Genomic DNA, 24,221 nt, shown 5'->3' with positions numbered 1-24,221 from the left:
TATTATTTTAGTATTGTTGTCCTTTACATAGAATTGTTATATAAGAATGTTACAAACTGTATTTCGGAAGCCCTTTACCAGGGGTACTTTCGATGCGCCGCGGTGCCTGCTGCCGTAACGTGTCAGCAGCTTGGAAGAGGGTTCCATTGTTTAACCGCGACTTCAATGTCTAGAGCACTGTACGGACCGTGATTCCTGACGCGGGGCCGGCCCGGGCGCGGTACTTGTAAACGTTTACCCGCCTGATCCCAGCCCAGTTGCTCAAAGCGAGACCTGGCCCCGACCCGACCCGGAAAATACTTTCCCCTACCCGATCCGACACGGCCCGACCGCAAATCAGGCTCCACCGAGGCCCGAACATGCCGTTGATTGCAAGGTGTTTCAAATAGCAACAATGGTTGTTTTGTTGGCGCATGCCTAGGTAACAGGTACTTTAATATTCAGTAATTTATTTTACAGAAGGGCCTCAGTGTCGCAAAAGATGACCAGGCATACAGGGTACGAGAAGCGTTTATTCACCTGCGGCATACTGTACTTACGTTTCTGCAGATAGAGCACTGGGAATCGTCAAGAGTGTTTTGGAGCAGATTTTGTAGCAGGCTAAATGATTTGTAACACCCATCCTCATTCTAGCAGCAGATTGCCACAGAAATAAAAACACAGAATTAAAGCCAAATTTATCAGATTTGTTGAAGGCACAGAGGAAGGATATAAGCACAGGACAAGGGGGTGCCCTGATTGAACTCTAGGGTAAAAAAAATTCACTAGTGAATATAAGTCGTGGGACTCCGCGCAGACCTTTGACCTTTGCGGACTGCGCCAGTTTTCGGGAACGTTCCCAGCTCTGGGGGCCTGTCATCACTCCTGCGATGATAAATAATAAACATAATTTATTTATTACACTCATTAGCACGATTATAAAATAACATTTGTAATATGAACAACCTCAGAACACTCGGCGCCATCTAGCACCGCCGCCGCCATGCGCGTGGCCTCCGAAATGCATGGCGCACAGGTGCGTGCTAACGGGGAGAAACGCATTATGCGGCAACCCGTGTCTTCTCTCACGCTTCGTATGGATGGATGGATGAATGCTGTGGGCGTTCCCTTTGGAACGCCCACAGCATCCAACGCAAGCCCACGCAATCCACAGCACCAAGGGCTTGGTGGCGCAATATTGCCTAATGTCCTGCCTATGTTTAAAAAAAAGACGAAATGAACGAAAAATCATGGAACATTCCCATCACCAAACTTTCTCAACCCCTACTGGGAACTTTGTTTTTTGTGCGCTTCCGTTTCTTGTCGTTTGCCTACTTTTCTTCCGGCAATATCCCAGTTGCCTCTTACTAATCTCTATTGCGGACATGTTTACTTACTCCTGTTCTAGCTGAACCCAAGCCTTCAAGGAGGCCTGAGGCGCCCAAATCGACTACTGGGCAGATATCTTCCCATTCGAACAAAACATGCTCCATCGTTTCCCTAGCTCATCCACAGCAATCACACGCTTCTTCTTCTTTCGTATATCTCGCTTTGTAGGTGCGTGTTCTAAGGCATCTTGATCTCGCTTCGAAAAGTAATGAGGCTCCCTCTGAATTATCATAAATTGCTTCTTTCCTGATTTCCTCTCTAGACATGCAGCGCCATCTAGTGGCACTGCCACGAAGTTCCCGCGTGGCCTCCGAGACGAAAAGCATGGCGCGCCGGTGCCTGCGGAAGCTGAGAATTATTACTTCGCTTGCAGCCATGGAGAAAGGAAAATACTAGGAGGGAGCGTCACGTGACAATTTTGAAGCCTAGTCATACAAAAAAAAATTAGAGGAATGCGATGATGCGAAATCGGCTCTCACGTGACAGGCAAGCGGTAGCTTTAGTCAGCCGGCTTTGGTTGTGTCTGCTGCGGGGGTTTTGGAATATGCGCACATAGACGGCGTGGCAAACGCACGCCGAGGTTGAGTGAAGGAATTCAAGTGTGTGAAGCAGTCGAGTCTTCGTTACGTCAGTCAGGTAAAGCACCGAACCACCACGCGGCTCACTGCTTAAGCAAGCAGCAGTCATGCGCCAATGCTGTAGCGAACGTCGTCGGCATTATGCGTCGGCATTATGCCCAACAACCCCCCACGACCACCTAAAGGACGACTAGTCGCGTTTTGGGACGGTTTCAGGGAAACGATGAAACATATCGCCCTGCAAACGTGTGAAGGCAACCAAGCCGCCATTCCGATGGCGATTCGTCGCGTTTGGGGGCATCTTCTGGGAAACAATATGTCTTTCGCCCCTGGAAACATGTGCAGGCGCTCAAGCGAGCTTCCAGGGTCCTCAGCGACTGCTTTCCCGAGTGAAAAAAATTGCCACATCCTGTGAACAACGATGGAATGGCGAGACGATGAAACCGACCATATTTGAGGCCCACTGTTATGGCAGATGGTCCCAGTCAACGCTGTTGTTCTGCTCAATACCTTCTGCCTTTCAATAGACCGACAAGAACTGAATAGGCACGTCTCAACAGCGTAAGACCGTCGCACTACACTATGTTACAAAATAGTCCACGTAAATCTCAAGGAAAGGCGACGACTTCGACGTTTACGCTGCAGGGTAATGCTATTTATTTATTTCACAACGAAAGACGCACAACAGAACCTTTTACTAAGCAAACACGGGACAAATAACTATCCCGCGAGAGATCTCGTCTCATCCTACATAGGTGCTAGACAGCGGAACAAAAATTTGCAAGAAAATACGCACCCAAATTTCAGGTACACAACAGCTGGATTGACGAAACAATAGACCAGTCTCGGGCCGGCATACTCTGGACAGTTTTCGAGGTGAGAGCGCCGACTAACTGTAGCGGTAAGCGCAAGAGTTGCTTTGAAAATTATGCCGCCGTGGATCTAGCTCCGCAGTCTTTCTCCACGCTTCAAGGCAGCACGGTTGAAGCGAAGAATGGCGCCCGTGGAAGCAGAAACCCACGCGTTGTACTTCCTACGCGCCTCGGTGCCTCTGACGACAGGGGCCGCTAAGCCACTAATTGTTACCACATACCAAACAAACACGAATGGTCCGGCAACAATGTGGGCCTATTCCTACCGAAAAGGCACCGCGCTCGCCGGGGTTCATATCCAGTACCCCGGCGAGCGGGAGGGGCGGCTTCAGAGGAGGTTGGCTTGCCGAGCTAGCAGAATCACGTGACGCTCCCTCCTAGTTTTTTTTCTCTTCCTCCATCCTTGCAGCACACTAAGTGGCACATACTCAGTGATCCAAGTTGGCGAGAGGTCCATTGAAGAGCAGCACCTACCCGTTGCATTCATGGCGCAGCTTGCGCTAAAGAGTTGGCCTGAAAGGCGTTCATTGAAAAGCGGCTGCTACCCAGTGCATTTGTGGTGGAATCTGGTAATGCATCGGGTTGCTGTACTTGAGGGAGCCTTGTGACGTGGGTTAGGTTCCGCTCGGCATAGGATAAATTTAAGGCACATTCCTAGTGGCACATATCTAGTTGCAAAGTTGGCGTCAAAGACATTCATTGAAGAGCGCGGCACACACCTACTGGCACATACCCAGTGACCCAAGTTGACATCACTGAGGACTAGCACAGACCGAGTGGAACATATCCAGTACTTCACGTCGGCGTCAGAGTTTCTTCGAACAGTGGTACCTGCCCAGTCCCGCATCTACAGCGAGCGTGGTCGAATGGGAGCGTAGGGTCTATGGTCGAATGGGTAGCGCATCGGGCTCCTGTGCCGAGGGAACAGGGTTGGAAACCAATCAGAGGGCCAACTTGCGTCACTGAGTATGTGGCAATGTGCACATACTTGCTCTTCTTCAACGAACATTTTAGAACGCAGCTCTTGCGGCGAGTGTCGGCGTAACCGAGCGAACGAGCACAGGATGAAAGAGCGAATGTGAAGCCCAGCGGGTATGAAAGACGCGAGGTGGAAAGGAGAGGTGGGGGCGGAACTATGAGGTGGACAGCGTAGGAAGAGGGCGTGGCGAAAGCGTGAGAAGAAAAGCGTAGTGCGGCGACGATGGCTACGAGATGGCTCCACAGTAGCGCGCATCGTCTGGGGCATTCGTCCGCGGCGGCCGCTGTGAATCGCGTCTACGCGTCACCCACGCGCTTCCTCTCGCGATCTCCAATTTAGTGCGGCACTCGTCCTACACTTCGATCTGTTTGCAACGTGCCGCGCGTGACAGATTCTCCGCGCCAACCAATATATCGCGTAATGACAACACTTGCAGAGCTGCGCTCAAATTTCGCATTATTCGTTAAGCGATCAACATTAAGCGATCAACTGCTGACATCGGAACCCGCCAGTAGCCCGAGCGTAAATCCAACGAAGAGAAGCATTCAGCGCCTGGCAAGCTGTCCAGAGCGTCGTCAATGCGCGGTAGAAGGTACGCGTTTGTTCGTGTTATCTTGTTAAGACGACGATAGTCAACGCAGAACCCAATGCAAGCATATTTTTTTTTTTATGACGAGAACCACCCGTGATGCCCACGGACTATTGGAAGGTCAAATGACGCCGCGCTGAAGCATGTAATCGACGGCCTCACTGATGACCTGACGCTCATTGGCTACGTGCATGGTACGACCATCGCTGCCGCAATGGCGCGTTGGAGCCAATGTCGATGTCGTGGCGGACGGTCGAATGCGGCCCGGAGTAGGTTGAGTGACGTCGAATGAAGAACGAAATTGAGCAAGCAGGTGAAGAAGCTGGTAGCGTTGCTCCGAAACAAGGTAATCGGCAATGAAAGGAGCGAATACGTCAGTTGATGGCGTAGCAGAAACGGAAAGAACGAAAAAAAAAAATCACTGAGCTCTGCATACAAAGCACGCACGCACGCACGCACGCACGCACACACACATTGTAAGGAAGAAAAAGAACACATGCACAAGGCCAGCCAGGGCTTGGCACGAGAGGAAGCCGCTCGGCTATCCAGCGGTTCCTGCTCTACGCCGCCTAACTTCTGGGTTGCGCTTGACGATACCAGGTGCATTATTAAATACACCCCTTTACAATTGGAGGAGGAGTCGGCTCCTCAAGAACATCTCCAACCTGGAACTCCGGTCTCTGACTCTGCCACCAGTCGTGCCTCTCTCTCTCTCTCTCTCTCTCTCTCTCTCTATATATATATATATATATATATATATATATATATATAAGAGTGGTGGCGCTGGCTAACACTACCAGGGTTCTGCTAGGAAACATAAATACCCAAGAAAGTGGATGTTGAAACGGCGCCGCGGTAGCTCAATTGGTAGAGCATCGCACGCGAAATGCGAAGGTTGTGGGATCGTTTCCCACATGCGGCAAGTAGTTTTTTCATCCACTTTCACACTTTCATTTCCATTAATTTATCATTTCTTTATTTCATTTATTAAGCAAAAGTAATTTCCCCTATGTTGTCCTTGGTGTAAGTGTCTGTTGGGTTCTTATGACTAATAAATACCTGGCCCCTCGGTTAACCCCCTTTCCTCTCGTTTATATATATATATATATATATATATATATATATATATATATATATATATATATACTTAGGGTGTTTCAGCGAACACTTTCTAAAATGGCCAAACGTTTCCTGTGGCACATATCACAATTCGTTCATGAGATGGTCTACTCGAAGCGGCGGACAATACATGCACAAAAAATTGAAATGCAAAGTCAACGAATTAATAAAAATTCACTAATTACGTTTTTAGCTAATTCCATTAAGGACCATATTGCAATTTCCAAATTCTAGCCAGGAAGTTCGCAAGGCGGATCTACTTGGAACGAATTTTCGAGATGACACCAGTTTCGAGATATAAGTACCCGAACATTGCGCAGAAATGCGTTGGCGTTCCAGTTAATTTGTTAAAAAAACGTCGTTTCAAGCACACGAGTAACTTGAACGCCAATGCATTTCTCCGCAAAGTTCGGGAATTTATATCTCGAAACTGGTGTCTTCCTGAGAATTCGCTCCAAGTGGATTCGCCTTGCGAAGCCCACTGCTACAATTTGTAAATTGCAATATGGGTCGTAAGATAATTAGCTAAAGTTATTCTATTTTGCATTTCAATTTTTTGTACAAGCAGTGTCCGCCGCTTCTAGTATACCGGTTCATAAACTAGAATTGAGCTATCTGCCACAGGCAACCTTTGAAAAAGTTTGAAACTGTTCGCTCAAACATCCTGTATATGAGCGTATGTGAGTGTGCACGCCTATGGTGGTCGCCACCTTATGAGCCTCCCTCCCCTCCTCCCTTCACTGAAGGGAGAATTTAAGCCCTGTATGGCGGGCGAGGACCGATTAGACAAACAGGCACCCTGTGTCCTCGCAACGGAAGCTCCCAGAGTCTCTGAAAGCAGTAGACCCGTCCCAGGGGACGAAGAGGGGGCATTCCCCGTGTGGTTCATGGCCGTCAAGCGTTGCTCGCAGTGGGTTGGCAATAAGCATACGTGACGGTGCTCAAATGGTGTTCACATATTATAGTTGTGTAAGTACGTGAAACAGGACCAACAAAACGCGATATATTTTTCACCTGCGTGTTTTCCACCCCAACATGCGAAAAAAAGAAAGGACTACACAAGAGAGTCGGTGTGTGCTGATAAGGGAGACCACTGGCAGCATCTTTTTGTGATTATGTTCATTTTCCTCAATTTCTGCGCTTGAATTCTGCAACTAACGCCATCCTCTCTGCCTGAAGCGACGCCTGGAGTTTGCTGCTGCTGCTACTATTTGCTGTCTACTACTACTACTGCTACTACCACTACTACTACTTCTACTACTACTTCCACTACTATATATGTTTAAAATAAAGTGATAACCTTGTTAATTATTAAATTTAATTAGTGACATTGACTTTCCAGACATCTTTATTGAGGCTGTACGGGAGCTCATCAATATAATCTCCACTTTTCTTTCACCGGTTCTGCGGACACATCACTGCACACGCGTCATCGGTTGGCACCTTAGCATAAGCCTCCATAATGCTGCGCGATATTATACAGAGGCAGCATAGAGTTTACAGAAGCAGTAGCGATGTTTTATATTAGCCCCTATGACAGGCGTCTGAGTCCAGTATTATGTGCCACATCTGTGACGCATGGTTCAGCTTCAGATCCTCGAACCGTGTCCGTTCATAAAACTCCAAAACCAGTGCCACCTAGTGACAACCAGGGGCCTTTGAGAATACCCTCGCAACCCGCGAACAGCTTTGGCACGTTAAGATCAGTCAGTGAATCAATAAAACCAGGAGTTTCCAAGTCCATCAGTTTTCCGCAGTTTGCGCAAAAAGCAGCGGAAGTGTTTCAAGATATCCGGCTGTGTCAGAACAACCGTGGGTGAGGCGGCCCCCAACACGCCACACTGCAAAGAGTTGCGCTGAGGCGTTCGAGTGAGATCAAGCCGAAAGGATTGGCAATCGGCAGAGAGTGCGGAGGCGACCGTTCGCTGGCATTGGCAGATGTCGGCCCGCCGGTGGGTCGTGTGTTTTCCGGAGATCGTTGCGTGATGACGGCCATAAGAAGGATGCGAGCATTCAATGACGCTCTGTGCGGGGCGTCCTTGGTGACACTACGGCCGTTGCCCTATACATGTCGTGCAGGCGCGGGCCGTCTGACGATAGCGTTTGTTTGACGTCCGCGCACACGCCCTCAAAATGCCGCGGGTGCGCAATCAGTTGGAGCAACCAAGTTTGCGAGACCTGTACGCCTCGACGGCGAGTTCCTGTGACCGACAGAACATCAGGCTCAGTTCACCTCAAAATGCACTGAAAGCGTCACGGGAGGAAAAAAAAATTTCGTAGTAAGAAAAGTAACTTTTGCGACGAAAAATAAAACTCTCAACCATTTACCCCCTTTGGTGATTATCTTGAACCCCAACCATAATTATCATGATTATGAACGCAGCCTTTCTTTAGCACTCTGCGCTCACAACGCTCGATGCGAGTTATCCCTACAGTGTTATTATTATTATTATTATTATTATTATTATTATTATTATTAAAGTTTTCTCGGTTGCTTTTTTTGTGTGATCTCGTAATCGGAGAACTTCCGAGGAAAGCAGCTTGCCTCCGCTCGCTCACCTATAACGCAAATATAGGCCCGCGCCTCGCCACATGTTTTCACGTGGTGTGCGTAAACGAAAAAAAAAAAGTCGCCAAGTTTTGCAAGGCTCGCCAATGAACGGTAGACACACAGGAAACGACGCGTCAGAGTATAAGACGGTTAAAGCCGACCATCATGCGTCTTGTGCACCTTTTCGGTGTGCGAAAACGGACTGTCTAGTATATAGCTCCCTGCCATGTTTCTCGGTTGCCTTAACAGGACAGGCAGGCGCAGGTTTTTCACCTAATTAGCTGGTACTTCTTTTTCACGACCAATGTATGGACGGTAAGTTTCTCGCAGCTGCCTCAGTGCCACGAGACCAGGACTGCTCGATTCCGCAAGCCTGTTAATGGCTGGAGTGAAAAAGGGCACTTCGACGTTGTACCCCATGCATCGAGTGTACGCGACACAGCTTGCATTGGTATTGCTATTACAATGATATGCTGCTTTTGTGTGAAACAATGTCGTCAAAAACCGTGAATTGAGAGGGTGGATTTAAAATCGCTCATTCCGTAATTTCGACGCACGTTCCTGGCTTCTTTGAACTCGTACAGGCCTGGCAGAATGTCTGCGGCGAACCATCTGCCTGGCGCGCACACGTGCTGCAACATTCCTCTTAAAAAATGTATATATCTTTTTTAAACATTTCTTATAGGATATATCTCTTGTCTAGACTGTACAAATCGAACGCATCTGGTGGGGAGGCCAAATGAGAATTTGCGTCGGAGCGGCTATCTCCGCTCCGACCATAATACTGATGGCAACCCCCCTAAACATCAAACTCTTCCTGTCGCTGTTGCCGTGTGACGTAAGCTGTAAGCAATACCTTCAACTACCTGCGGTTCTTTCAACGCTCACGGAATTCTCAATACACGGTCGTGTGTTTTCACTTTTCGACGTCATCGAAGAAAGGCAACCGCGTCCCTAAATTCGACCTCTGCAGCAGCATCAAAAAAATAAAAAATAAAAGAACTGGGAAAATTGTGCCTCCTTTGCAAATGTTCAAATTCATGCTACATGGCAGTCTGCTAGCTCATTTATCTCCACCGAAAGATAAACGTTCCGTTATCACGAGGAAAGCACAAATTACATTCCTTTCTCTTCTGTTTTGCAGTACAGCTGCGACTAAACTTGCTTCTGAGGCGTGGAACACCACTGTCCCATTCCTCATGTTCAAACAGCCTGCTTCAGTCGCTGCATGCTACACGTAATTTACCCGTACTGCAGTCGACACCGTAGCTGTTACGTATTTTCATCAAAAAATGCTTGACTTCAAATGATTTCACGCGCGCACGTATTCATTATATACAAATATAGCGGGTGAAATATACGCGCCTGATAATTTTCTTTGTCTTGCCTGCGATATCGTATTGTTATTTTGAGTGCGTTTTTTTATTATTGTTGCGTAAACAACTACCGCATGTTTATTTTTACTATTCATTTAGCAAAGCAACGAACAGGGCGAGTTGGTGGACAATACAATACAGTCAATACAATACGCGCCATACAATCATGATTGTAGTACTAAGTTTTACTTCCTTCCCTTTTGTTTCGGTGTCTGCTCAAGCTTTTGAGAACTCGTATCACAAAAGCTCCGCACTGTGTTCTTTACTACGAAGCTGTATACCTCTACAGGGCTTGGCAAAGGCACTTTGCAGTTGTATCATGCTACGATACAAGATACTCGGGAAACAAGTATTTGAGATACAGGTACAAGGTACTACCGCAATTATTATATGCGATACGATACTTTCCATTTGCACACTTCGATACATTCGCAAATTTCTTATAGGTCTATATAATGTAGAAGCAAAGGCGTAGGTAAAAATATGTGCAACAATACATTATTTCATGTATCGGAAACACAGATACTGATACACATCTAGCCAGACTTATCATGACACAGATACAATATACCTAAATAGTATCTAAGATAGTGCCTAAGGTACATGTATCTTCGATAGTGCCCAGCAGTGCCCCCAATGCGTCTGTCGTGTCCGTGGACAAAAATCTGGGCCGTTCCTGGAGGTGGTGCAATCCCGGCCAACTCGCGGTGGAGGTGAAGCCGGCTTCAAGCAGTCCCTCAATAATAATAATAATAATAATAATAATAATAATAATAATAATAATAATAATAATAATAATAATAATAATAATAATAACTGAAATAAATCAAGATGCATTGTTTCAAGTCGATGGGTTTACTGGAATTGTTTGTGAACAGCACATTGACTCGCGAGCTGGAGGCGTTGCCATATACGCTGTTAGGGTTCACTGTGTGCAACGATAAATGGAATGGATGCCAAGCGCTTGAGACTCGACGTGCCTATTCGTCGCTGTCGTCAACATGAAAAGACTTGTCCGTCAGGTGCGTGCGACGGGATTATGCAAATCTCACTCTCATTCGCCCTACGCTCACCCCCTCTACGCCAGGAAGTGGTTTCTCTCCGAATTCCTATGTGTGGGCTGACCAGCATGTTGACCCGACGTGACCTACGCTCACCACCAATGCGCCAGTGAGTGCTTTCTCTCCGCATTCCTCTGTGTGGGCTGACCAGTGTGCTGACAAGGCCCTCTACCAGAGAGCAAGAGAGAATGAGGTTGCCCGGATGGCGAAGGTCATAAGAAGGCCAGCGAGACGCCACGTGGACTTCTCGCCTTTGCGTGCAAGAGTACGTACGTCGAACGTTTTTTGTACTTTTTGTCTTGGAGTGAACTGCTCAACCGTAACGATGCATTGAACTTCTGCTATTGTTTTTACATCACCTCGTCTTCCCTGCCCAACATTCTCCTAGGGTCAACCTGGTTCGAGGTCCAATCAGACGCTGATGAAGGTCGCCAAAACCGCGTCCCCGAACAACTGGTGGCAGCCTTAAAGGGCCACTCACCAAGTCTGGTCATATTGAGCTGACAAGCACAGAGCATACATTGCGCGATAACGACCGTGTCTGCAAAGTTTTACATCGCTACGCGCCGCGGAAAGATCTGAAATTTCAAATCGAACGCCGTTTTTCCTTCTCCTCGCGGCCGCCGCGCTCCAAGCCGGACGGTGACGTACTCGTGCCCCTGCGCCCAAGTAGTCGTGTCGGCAGTGTGACGTTGCTCGTGATGACACGTGACTTCGAGAATTATTCAAGACAACATCTGTTATCTGTGCGATCTGTTGCTTGAATTGACGAATTGAAGTTGAGAAATAAGACACACAAACGGAATGTCAGCCTGTTTTTTTTGTTTTACTTCGCACCATATCTACCGTATTCCAGCGCGTGATCATGCTCTGCGATCCGCTTGTTTTGCCGCAGTATTCGTGTAGCATTGAATTATACCGCTAGTCATGTTTCCTTGTGCACATCGCGCAAAATAGTGCGCTGCGCGAACGATACAATAGCTAGGGTGCCTCGATGTCCTCCTCGCCCGCCGCTCCGGAACGGAGCGGCGGGAGAGGAGGACATCGAGGCACCCTAACAACAGCTCGCGCGTGACGCCGTCAGCGGAAGTGCGTAGCGCCGAAAAAAAAAAGCGAGGAGCAAAAAAAAAAAAAAGAATGAAGGCGGAGTCTGTGACGTATGCGTCACGTGATCCACGAGGTTCGGTATGGGAGAACGCAGGGAAGGAATTTCGCTTGCGTAGGCTGAACGGGGCGGGTGGAGAGAGCTTCTTGCTTGGCAGTGGAGCCCGCCTACCGAAATCATAGGTTCGCGGCACTGAAATATTTCTAGCTCGGCTATTAATCAGCCGATTTGAAAAATTTTTGCGGCAGAACGCTCCCTAGAGGACACGGAACAACTACCAGCGTATAACCAAAATTTGCTATGGGGCCTGGAGAGGGACCCTTTAATAACGCAAAGGACAAAATGTTTGTTCAACCTATACACTCTTTACTCGAAAAAGGACAATTTCACCGACTGTGGGGATGTCTGTGCCGTACAAACGAAAGACGGAATTGTGAGAAACACTATGTGTATATATCTCCAGGCACATGCAGGCGTGATATCGAGAAATTCATGACCACGCACTTTGCGTGGGTTAGCCGTGATGACACTTTCACTGTGATCATCGCTGGAGACATCAATGTGGACACTTGAAAACCAGACAAGAAACAAACACGTCTTCGTAAACAAAAAACTGTTCATTCCCTAGCAGTAAAAAATTGGTGTTCGCTGGTCGGCACCGCGCAACAGAATGTCCAGACTCCAGAAAGCGCATGACGGCGCCCATCGGCCAAGGGGAAGCCGCTCCCTAGTTTTGGAGCAATGTGATACACCGCCTGTGCCAACACCGCCTGTGCCGGTTGGCCAGGGTCCCAGTCTCGAGCGACGAGCAGACGCCAACTGGGTAATGCGTCTTGTTGGACAGCTTAGCAACATCAGTCGCTGGACGGTATTGTTTGGTTCTTTTTGAACTCTCCATTTTCTTTAATGGCATATCAGTATATCAAAATGGTTCACTCATTTTGTGCTATAGAAGAGTTTGGTTTGAAGTGCCACACCAATCCAGGTTTGTTGGCTTCTTATGATATGGCTAATAAAAATAGGGGTGCTCGGTTAACCCCCTTTCTTCTTTTTTTTACACCAATCCAAGTCACTCAACTACTCAACAACGGTCGAGTATAGATTCAACTTTCGCCAAGATTCTGCCTAAGTTGTAATCCAACCAGTTATTGTATATCACAGTAATCACGAAGGTGTCGTCACTACCATCACCAAATCATGCAAGTAATTGCTTATACCGTTGTCTAATCCTTCGGGATGTGCTACGGCTTCGTTGGTCATCCATCTTCACAGAGTGGAATGACTTGTCAGTTGTTTTTCATAAAAAGTCCATTTAACAGAAACTGATACAATAAGGAAGTGTATTGAGCGCTAGGAAAACATCTGGTGTTACGTTTCGCCTACAACGCGCGGTAATGCCGGCGCGGTTGCAACGGACGCCGGGGCTTTGTTCAAAGCGGCGGACATTTTGGCCCGTCCGACGCCGCCGCAACGCCTACCCGCCAAGCGTGTCCAGGCGTGTTTCAGTGCCACGTGTCTTCGTGTGTGTGTGTGCCCACGCTTGTCAAAGCGCGGCATCAGGGGAGCGGAGCTCCCCAAGTGAAGGTTGGCGATGCGTCACTACACTCGGTTCAGCAGGTCTCTCGGCTCGACAGTTCGCGCCGTCGTGGGGTCATGCTCCGCCGTCCCGTGACCTTCATCCCGTGACCTTCATCCCGTGACCTTCTCTTTTGGACCGCGACGCCGAGGGTATAAGAGCAGCTGCCCCCGGACGCCAGGAGAGAGGCTCCGATTTGTACTGTTGAGTTACGTGCTCTCCCGTCTCCACTTCGGTCGACCTGACCGGCCGCTCTTTTGCTATGTTAGAATAAACAAGTTGTTCTGTTACCAGTCTTCTCTTGCTTTGCCGGGACCTTCGGATGCTTCCAGTGCCCCAGGCCGCCAGGCCAACGCTACCCTTGGGGCTTGCGACCCATTGGCAATAACGGGCGTCAGCACCGAGACCCCAACAACTCGTGCCAGCGGTGCGATTCCAACATCTGGTTGCCAGCGGTGAGATCGCGACAACGGAGGCCAGCAGCGAAGAGATGCGGTTGACTGTATGCTGAGCAGCACAACGACCATCCGGGAGCAGCGCAACGAGCCCTGTGTGATGACTGGTTGCCTGCAGCGGAACGACTGCGCTGAAGTCTTGGCTGCAAGGTTTGGTGAGTGCGGGACTTTCTTCTTCTGAGTTTTGCCAGGCTTTTGTTAGTGTCAGAAACAGAGCTGGTAATTGTGGTTGTCGTTGCTACCGGGTTAGTTTGCGGCAAGACAATAGTAGGCAGTAGAGAAAGCAGCATTCAGAGCAGCCATGGATTTGAAGTCGTTGCGCAAACCGAAATTGTTGGAGCTTGCGAGAGAGTTGGGTCTGGATGTCTCAGACAAACTCAGAAAACCAGAACTGCTAAGGGCTATTCTTGAGTTAGAAGCTGAGGATGACGAGCTGTCGGAATGCCTTGAGACCATTGAGGAGAGGGAGACGGCAAAAAGACAGGAGCGTGAACTTAAAGAACAGAAAGAGAAAGATGAGCGTGAACGAAAAGAACAGAAAGAGAAAGATGAGCGTGAACGAAAAGAACAGAAAGAGAAAGAAAAAGAAGAGCGCGACCGTCAACACGCTTTGGAAATGAAGCGTCTCGAGTTAGAGATGGAACGCGCTCGTAATGGAAGTCAGGCAGACGGTGCAGGAGAACGAGTATTGTTCAAAATGACTGACCTGATGCGGCCGTTTAAGCTTGGAGAGGACATTGGTTTGTTCCTGGTTAACTTTGAGCGAACGTGCGAGAAGCAGGGGTTCTCTCGGGAAACGTGGCCACAGCGCTTGCTCACTTTGCTACCCGGCGAGGCGGCCGACGTAGTCGCTCGCTTGGAGAGAGAGGAGGCAGAGGATTTCGACAAAGTGAAATCGAGTCTGCTAAAAAAGTACCGGCTGTCAGCGGAGGCGTTCCGTCGGAAGTTTCGGGAAAATGAGAAAGGCAGAAGTGAGTCATATACAGAGTTTGCGTACAGGCTTATGTCAAACATGCAGGAGTGGCTCAAAGAAGAGAAAGCGTTTGGTGACCACGAGAAAGTTCTGCAGTGTTTCGGGCTAGAACAGTTTTATAGTCGGTTACCTGAGAACGTGCGGTACTGGGTCTTGGATAGGCCAGACGTTAGTACGGTGGCTAGAGCCGCTGAGTTAGCCGAGGAGTTTGTGACGCGTCGGGCTCGTGGAGCTAAGGACGGTCAAAAGGGTGAATTTGGCTCCAAGTTTGAGAGGCCAAAGTTCACGCCCATGAGAGCAAAGGGGGACACACGTAGTGCGGATGCGAGTGAAAGCAGTCCGACCGAACGTAAGGAGACGGCGGCAACCGAAGCCGAACGCAGAAAGCGGTTCGAGATGAGGCAAGCGCGCGTTTGTTATACGTGCCAGAAGCCGGGTCACTTTTCGGCGCAGTGTCCAGAAACAAAAACACAAGTCGTGTTTTTGTCTATATGCAGCACTGACGAGAACATGAAGCTTCTCGAGCCTTACATGCGAGACCTCCTCGTGAACGGGAAAGAGTGCCGAGTGCTTCGCGATTCCGCAGCTACAATGGATGTAGTTCACCCCTCTTACGTAGAACCCGATATGTTCACGGGCGAGTGCGCATGGATCAAGCAAGCAGTGGAAGCTCATAGCGTGTGTCTGCCGGTAGCAAAAGTGCTTATTGAAGGACCTTTCGGAGCACTTGAGACGGAGGCCGCAGTGTCATCTATGCTGCCCCCCCCAGTACCCGTACCTATTTTCGAACAGGTCCGATCACCTCCTGCGCGAGAAGGGGCTTTTGTTTGGTGAGGCTAGCGTTCAGGCCTTAACCAGATCGAAGGTTCGGGAGCTCGCTGCAAAGGCGGTAGTTGCGGGGCCGACGTTGTTGAACGATGAAAAAGGGTCAGAGGCGCAGCAAGCTGGTATTCAGAGCACGCCCGAACGGGATAAAATTGAGCCTGTAGCGTTAAAGGCACCAGATACTGGAGAGGAAATTCCCGATGCGGGAAAGTTAGAAGAGCTTCCGGTCGAGCTTCCGGGACTAGGCTCAGTGACGAACAGGAAAGACACCGATCAAGTCATTAGTGACTTAATAAGTAAAGCATCGCTGTCGCCTGAGCAGAAAACCGAACTACACCAGCTCTTACAAGAGTTTCAAGGTCTGTTCTCTGAGAGGCCTGGTAAGACTTCTGTCCTTACTCATGACATAGAACTTACCTCCCCAGAGCCAGTACGATCCAAGGCGTACCGGGTGTCACCCCGCCAGAGCGATATTATGGAGGCTGAGGTAAAGAAAATGCTACAGCTCGGTGTTATTGAAGCGGGTGAGAGTGATTATACCTCCCCTTTGATTTTAGTTGAGGTACCGGGCAAGGAACCTCGTCCTTGCGTCGACTACCGCAGGCTTAATTCCATCACTAAGGATCAAATTTATCCGATCCCTAACATCGAGGAGCGCCTTGAGAGAGTGAGTAGCGCTCAGTTTATTTCCACCCTAGATCTTGTCAGGGGTTATTGGCAGGTTCCACTTACAGAAGAGGCTAGTAGGTATGCGGCGTTCATTTCACCAATGGGGACATTCCGTCCTAAAGTTTTGAGTTTTGGTTTGAAGAACGCGCCATACTGCTTTTCAAGCCTCATGGATAAAGTGTTGCGGGGACAGCAAGAATTCGCTTTACCGTATCTAGACGACGTAGCGATATTCTCCGCATCCTGGCCTGAGCATATGGCCCACTTGCGGGCAGTGCTAACCCGCCTGCGCGATGCGGGCTTGACAGTCAAGGCTCCCAAGTGCCAGTTAGCACAGGCCGAGGTTGTCTACCTCGGACACGTGATTGGTCGGGGTCGTCGCCGCCCCTCTGAAATAAAGGTGGCCGCTGTGCGAGACTTCCCGCAACCGCGTACGAAGACCGATATTCGGTCGTTCTTAGGTGTCGCCGGCTACTATCAGAGGTACATCCCCAGGTACTCTGATATCGCGGCTCCCTTGACGGATGCTCTAAGAAAGACAGAGCCGCAAACAGTCGTCTGGGATGAGACAAAGGAAAGAGCTTTTAGCGCCCTAAAGAGCGCCCTAACAAGCCAGCCTGTGCTACGATCGCCCGACTACACAAAAGGGTTCGTTGTTCAGTGTGATGCTAGTGAGCGAGGCATGGGCGTTGTACTGTGCCAACGGGAAAATGGAGAAGTAGAACACCCCGTCCTGTATGCTAGTCGTAAGCTGACCAGTCGTGAGCAGGCGTATAGCGCCACCGAGAAAGAGTGTGCGTGTATCGTGTGGGCCGTTCAGAAATTGTCATGTTACCTAGCTGGCTCGAGGTTTATCATTGAGACGGATCACTGCCCTCTCCAATGGCTGCAGACCATCTCTCCCAAAAATGGCCGCCTCCTGCGCTGGAGCCTCGCTTTGCAACAATATTCCTTTGAGGTGCGTTACAAAAAGGGGAGTCTCAACGGTAACGCCGATGGCTTAAGTCGAAGCCCCTAACGTGGGAATCAGCCTCAAAATTGCTTGTTACTGATGTTTTTCTTCCTGAGGCAGGATTTTTAACCTATTGTTTTTGTGTAGTGTTTCAAAGTGATGATGTGCTTTCTAGTGCAATTTTCCGATTTGTGGACGCGTTCTGAGTGCTGCTAAACTACTGTAAGGAACTAGGCAGCAGTATAAAAGGGGAAAGAGCCTGGCAGGGCTTAGTGAGGGTTGTGCCGTGCTTGCTGACTGAGCGGTTGACTTTTGGCGTGGTTCTAACGCTTGCCGGAAACGAGAACAAAAATGTCAACTCTCCCGAAGTCACTTTGCAGTGTCCTGTGTGCACCTGAACGTGAGAACGAGGCCTTCTCTGTGCGCTGCGCTCAAGAAACGCCCAAGGACGCCCAACTTCGGTTATGAGCATCATCGAGCGACATCCCTCCGGACAGCGGATGCAGTCCCCTGACCTTCGGGATCTCCTTCCCCCGGCGGGGCGGTCTGTTACGTTTCGCCTACAACGCGCGGTAATGCCGGCGCGGTTGCAACGGACGCCGGGGCTTTGTTCAAAGCGGCGGACATTTTGGCCCGTCCGACGCCGCCGCAACGCCTACCCGCCAAGCGTGTCCAGGCGTGTTTCAGTGCCACGTGTCTTCGTGTGTGTGTGTGTGTGTGTGCCCACGCTTGTCAAAGCGCGGCATCAGGGGAGCGGAGCTCCCCAAGTGAAGGTTGGCGATGCGTCACTACACTCGGTTCAGCAGGTCTCTCGGCTCGACAGTTCGCGCCGTCGTGGGGTCATGCTCCGCCGTCCCGTGACCTTCATCCCGTGACCTTCATCCCGTGACCTTCTCTTTTGGACCGCGACGCCGAGGGTATAAGAGCAGCTGCCCCCGGACGCCAGGAGAGAGGCTCCGATTTGTACTGTTGAGTTACGTGCTCTCCCGTCTCCACTTCGGTCGACCTGACCGGCCGCTCTTTTGCTATGTTAGAATAAACAAGTTGTTCTGTTACCAGTCTTCTCTTGCTTTGCCGGGACCTTCGGATGCTTCCAGTGCCCCAGGCCGCCAGGCCAACGCTACCCTTGGGGCTTGCGACCCATTGGCAATAACGGGCGTCAGCACCGAGACCCCAACAACTCGTGCCAGCGGTGCGATTCCAACACTGGTGATCACAATTTCTGTTTTCATGCAATACTGGTGGGCCATTTATCATTTCTTTATTACATTTAGTAAGTACAAGGAATGGCCCCTGCATTGTCCTTGGTGTCTTTGTTGGCTGCCTATGCTATCAAATATATATATATATATATATATATATATATATGAGATGGCAAAGGCAGGCAGGTTAACCGGAAGATACATAAACAGTTTGCCAACTACCCTGCACTGGGGAAGGGGTAAGGGGTGGCAGAAAAATAACTTAAAATGCACACACTTCGAAAGAGAGGCAGATTAAAGGAGACAAAAAAAAAAAAACGGTCTCAAAACAACATCCTATCATAAACCAGCTGCTGCCCACTACATCAATGTAGATGTGGTAGCTTCGGGAAGATCAACTGATAGCATAGTTATGTATTTTAACACACATTTTTGATCCATTGGTACCGACCTCATTAAATTACGCCCAACCATTCAATTCACATCACCGATATCACGCACGAACAGTTCATTCAGTTTTTTTTAAATCACTGCTTTTGAATTTGTCTTAGTAGTGAATGCCTTCGAAGTACATATTATGTGGCGGTGGTATTCCACCGTCAGTATTAATGCACTCTTTAAAGATTCTATGAACCCTTGCCCCCCCCCCCCTCCCCCCGCCCCACCAGCAAAATGCTTGTTCTTTCGTCTCTTACTTCCACGTACCCTGAACTAATAAAATTAACTGAGGTCACTCCAGTTTATCAGAGCGGGGATCGCTCTAACATCAAAAACTATCGTCCAATTTATGTCTTAAGGTGCGTTATACGGTATTGGAAAAACTGGCGGCGAAGCGTGTGATGACACTTCTAGAGCGTGAATCTATTCTTACAAGTAGTCAGCTGGCTCCCCTGCTACAGCTGTTTTGTACTTCACAGACTTGATAAACTCAAGATTAAATGACAGCATGACGGTAATCGTAGTTTTGCATTTATTATTAAAAAAGCGCGTGATTTTGTTTAAGGATGCTACATGGTTTCCGTGGTGTCATGCCTGAATTCTGAATTAATAAGAGAGCAGCATGTTTCTTTATCGAACACCCGCTCCACATTCAGTGCTTTGGAAACAGGCATTCCCTAGGGGTCCGTTACATGACCCGATAGTGTTTTCGTCGTATGCAAATTATTTTCCTACTGTTGAAATATTTTACAGGACTGATATGTGCCGAGGGCACTGCTCTTATCTTGCACATTAGTCATCAGTCGAGGCTTTCGCAATTGGCCAACAAACTTACGGTAAATATGAAGAAAATCAAGCACATTGTCTTTCATTGCGCTTAAAAAGCATTGACTGACAATAGTAATATATATATATATATATATATATATATATATATATATATATATATATATATATATATGTTGCTCAATATACGCTCCAAAGTTATTGAGCGCGTAGATTATGTTCAATACTTGAGGGTGATGTTAGATGAACGCTTTTGGTGGAAACGTCACATTGACACACTGTGTAATAAATTATCCAAAGTGTGATACCGACTGTACGAATGTTGCCAATACTATACATTCCATATACTATGTTTAATTTATATTGCTATATTCTTATTAGCCATCTGCCTTACTGTATTGCGTACTGGGGTAGTGTTGGTCGCCAATATTTTGATCGAATAACTGCAAAAAAATGGCAGTTGGGTTCGTGAAGTTTTTCAGTCCCAGTGTTAAATCTCTTTAGTGGTGGTGGTGACAAACTTTATTGAAAGGGAGAGGGAGAAGGGCGGAGGTGGCTGAGGGATCGGGCTCAAGTAAGGCCCTGGGCCTGCTTGGCTTTCTTCGCCCAGTCCACCAGTACGAGCTGTCGGTCGACGAGCCAGGCGCTCCAGTCAGTGTCGCTGCTGTCTCTTTCGTTGCTTCAAGCATGTATTGATTTTGATTTATTATTAGATTTTAGCGCAGCTATGTGATACATTAGAGTACTGTTCCTAACTGTCCCTCTCACTCAACGGTAATTGCTTGCACCCACTATAGAAAAATGTATGCGGGAAAAGAAGGACTTGCAGTGGTGGATTTATCATTTGTAAAAATCTTCGTGTTGAGATTAAACCTAATGCCGACTTCCACGTTTCTTCAGAAACGTATTTTATAACTAACACTTCCGGTATGGCATAACTTTAGTTTCCCTTTCTGCTACAACCTAGTATCCCACCTGATGTCATCTTTGTATTGTAGTGTACCTTCTTAACCTACATTCCGCTCTGTTTCTATCCTGGTGTACCCACTGTATGCCCTGTTTGTGAGTGTGTTTTTTTACTGCGTATGGCACTGAATAGATCCTAACTAGCCGTTGGTTTGGGATCCAGATGTTTGCCTACACTTTTGTGTGATTCTTTTTTTCTTTTTCAGAACAAGTGATGATGATCATGAATAAGGAGTACAAAATGCGAGAAACGGGTAGCTGACTAACACGCCCGGCGTTTCAAAGCGCGACTTTGGCACGAGAGAAGCGTGCCTGAGATCGTGGTCTAATGGTGACAGCATTGGGAATTTGGTGTTGAAGTACAGATGTTCGATTCCACCATCGGTCACGCACTTCTTTATAGCATTGTAGACAGACTTCCTGCACCTTGGAGGCATATCTCGCAGAAAACTCGAGACGTGTTGAGAGTACGCGAGTGCGTCACATTGGGCACAAAATCTCGAAAGAGACACGAAATGTAGAAACGTCGCTGTCACAAAAAAAAAAAAAAAGAAAATGAGGGCGTGCAAGGTCGCCCGTGCACTCGCTCCCGCGCACAGTCGTCGAGACGTCACAATTTAACTAACCTTTCCCACACTTAAATGGCGGTGCTAAGTTCTAGCCTAGGTACTCCTCCGAAGGGGGTGGTTCTGTTTCCTATAAGCGCGGGAAATGCCAGGAACGGACGACCCGAAAAGTTCCGCATTCGACGAACAGATTCACAGCCCCGTTGCCGAGCACTTATCCGAATTGCTGTCTTTGCTGTGCTCGGCGGTTTTGCGGCGCCAGTTCCACAAGATAAAAGCAGCGAACACAGCGGCGGTGGCTAGGTTGACGGCTCCAAGCATCCGGTAAAAGCCGTCGTACGATCCTGCCATGTCGCGAAACACTCCTGCAAAGTAGACAAGCAAACAAAAGTGCAGTGAATTGTGGTCGGTATAAATGGTGGCTCGGATGACTAAAAAGAAAGAAAGAAAGAAAGAAACAAAAAATAAGAAAGGGAACACAAGTGAGTGAATTGGCGTAGCGCATTGTACTCTTATTTCCTGGAATTCACCTGCACCACCCTTTACTACTCCCCCGTGCAAAAGATAATCGTACCCTATTGGACACCGTGGGTGCAAAACGAAAATGTATTTTGTATAGTACCGTCTCGATCATTTCACGTGGCACTACGCCACAACAAGGACCTCGCGAGTTTTCATAAAAGGGTGCCGATTACTGTGCACGGCAACGGGCAACAGTCATACTATTTCTAAATATGCCTATCCTTGTCACATGATGTCTTAATGAAACCGACGTCACGAGCTCCGGCGAACGTGAAAAACACAGCCTGGTGTTCCGGTTGATACTGAGTTGTTTTCGCTCCAGTTTAACCTGATGCTATTTTTCGTGGTGCTCGAAGGTGCAGCACGGCGTGGGAAGGACCATATACGGTAAAAAAAAAATCACACCAAGTACACGTGTTGGAATCTGTTTGAAGCGAATCTTTGCGAATCAGTTAATTAAACGCAATACAATAAGAGCGGCGTAATCAATTGCGTTTACTTTCATACCATGTAACGTATAATCTCATGCACAGTATGTGTTTATCCACCAGAAAGGTCACCAATTAAATTACGCGCATTATTTATGTTTACCAACTACACCTCTCGCAAGCTATGTTGAAACGCAAGCGCCAAATCAGACAGATGCACCGTGTCGGAGGCCTATACGCAGCATTGCCATGACTAGGACGAAGTCGATGTCGAGAGAACAATATCGATGACAGGAGCACGCACAGCTAAGTACGACAGACCTCTTGTTGCATTTAGGGATTCCGTACTTCCCGCGTTACGGTGGCACATAACCCTTACAGACGATAGGCAAGCGTAGGCGCACACACTCAGTTGTGCATATCGAATGGCTAAATCAATGAAAATAGAGGGGAAAAAATCGGGCTATCCCATTAAGAGGCGGTGGAGACACCTATGAGCAGGTATTATATGTATGCTCAGGTTTTATGCAATAATTTATATTAATTTTACTACGCAGAACAGAGGTGGCGCTCACTGGCACTACTTTCTCGGAAAAAAAAGAAGAACTACGTGACAGGACGATCGGACTAACGAGGTTTTCTTAGCAGTCGCCTCGCGCACACTTGTGAATCGTTCTATCACTGTTGTTGGAAAATTAGTAAAACCTAATTGCCTAAATTTATAACCATACTCGCCTAACTGTATGACGTAGAATGTCGAATTGTGCAGCGTATCCGGAAACATTGTATGCAACAGTTCCCAGCTTGGTATACATTTTCCCCAAGTCATTTTTTTTTCACAGTTCCAATGTTTCGGCGCGAAACACGAAAAAGAATGTGAAGTGAAGGCGGGCCGCGAGAGAGAGAGAAGAACAACTTTATTTGACCAAGGGATCCGGGCACGTAGGTCCCAGGGTACCCAAACGACCCCACTGCACTACACGTTTGTGAATTCATGGAGTTCCATGACGTGGGTCAGTGGCCTGGCCGGGTCCGTCGAGTGCAGTTCAGTTTCCCATTCCTCCCAGATGGTCAGGAGCTCCTGGCCTCGCCGGAGAGGGTCCGCCGCGGGCATTCATTGAGAATGTGGGTAAGGGTAGCATGGGGGCGAGCGCGTTGAGCGCAGGAGGGGGTGTTTGCTCCCGGGAGGACGCGGGAAAGGAAATAAGGGCAGGGAAGAGGTGCGGGTCTGGAGGCGGCGCCATAAAGTTTGGTGATAATTGTAGCGTATCGAGTGCGCGCGGAAGGCAGCGCTCTCAAAAATGTGTTTTCAAAGAGTCCATTCCACTCAATGACTGTCTTTGCGGCTGCGAGAAAGTGACAAGGCGACGGCGCGGCCGTTGGCTGGCACTGGAGGTGGAGCGCATTAACCGATCGATTACACTGGAACATACAGTCATTCAATGACTTGTAATTTAAAGCTTGTCTGTACAGTGCGCTTGCTCTTTTTGTCGTCGTGAGGATACGCATCCGCAGCTCGCCGCTGTGCACCTCGAGCTATAGAACGGCATCTGCTGTGTCTGTGAATATTAATTTTCTCAACAGGAATATTTGCGTATAACTCGTTGTGTCGTGCACTCGTGGTGTTCCCGCCCCCCCCCGCGCGCAAATTCGTTTTTTCTTTTCTTTTATTTCCTTATCTGGCCGTTTCTCGAGCTGCTCGCGCGTAATTCCCCATTGGTCCATCTTGCTTCCACGCCTTACGCACTTATCACTGATTTTGAGACGAAGTGAGGAAACTCCGAAATTTCTATAACTGTCGTACGCAGCAGTTCGGATGTAGCCCATAGGATTTCTGAATGAAAAGTGCTTTCGGGCGTCAATTCGAGCTATGCATACTGTTTACTAATTAAAATACCTCCATGACAGCTTGTAGAGAGTAACATGCATTCAGTCGACAACTAAAGGCCGATAGAGCACGTCTTGGATGATAATCACTGGCTTTAAGTGGCGACTTTGAGAGTGTCATCTGTCGCGTATGCGCTGTTTTTTCACTGTCACGCGAAAAATCATTATTCGTAATTCGACCCTACAGTTCTCTTTTTTCAGTGACTACTATATAGTATGCATCATCCTCGGACCGACGCTACGAGTACTTGAGAAATGGAAAAGCAAGTTACTCGGTGCCATATACAGGACTGGCCAGTGATGCGACCCGTCCCGTCTAACATTCCGATCACCCGCAGTTACTGTCACTTGTTACTTTCTCTTGCACAATTTCGTCAT

The 24,221-nt window shown here is 48.3% G+C and overlaps 1 protein-coding gene across 2 annotated transcripts in view; it reads right to left on the bottom strand.

The window, feature by feature from the left end:
• Positions 1 to 430: 430 nt before the first annotated feature.
• The window catches only part of LOC126516480 (monocarboxylate transporter 12-like), a 39,035-nt gene continuing 15,244 nt past the window's right edge, over positions 431 to 24,221 (bottom strand). Inside the window, exon 4 of one of the 2 annotated variants that reach the window (XM_055064035.2) lies at positions 431 to 864. In XM_055064035.2, coding sequence (XP_054920010.1) covers positions 746 to 864 — 119 coding nt within the window. In that variant the 3' untranslated portion in view covers positions 431 to 745. Of the gene's footprint in view, positions 865 to 19,973; positions 21,372 to 24,221 lie in introns of those variants that run through there. The other variant, XM_050166608.3, reaches the window with a different exon arrangement.

The sequence above is a fragment of the Dermacentor andersoni genome, chromosome 1 (assembly GCF_023375885.2).
Source record: "Dermacentor andersoni chromosome 1, qqDerAnde1_hic_scaffold, whole genome shotgun sequence".
Classification (NCBI taxonomy): domain Eukaryota; kingdom Metazoa; phylum Arthropoda; class Arachnida; order Ixodida; family Ixodidae; genus Dermacentor; species Dermacentor andersoni.
This window is presented reverse-complemented; position numbering and strand designations above follow the sequence as displayed.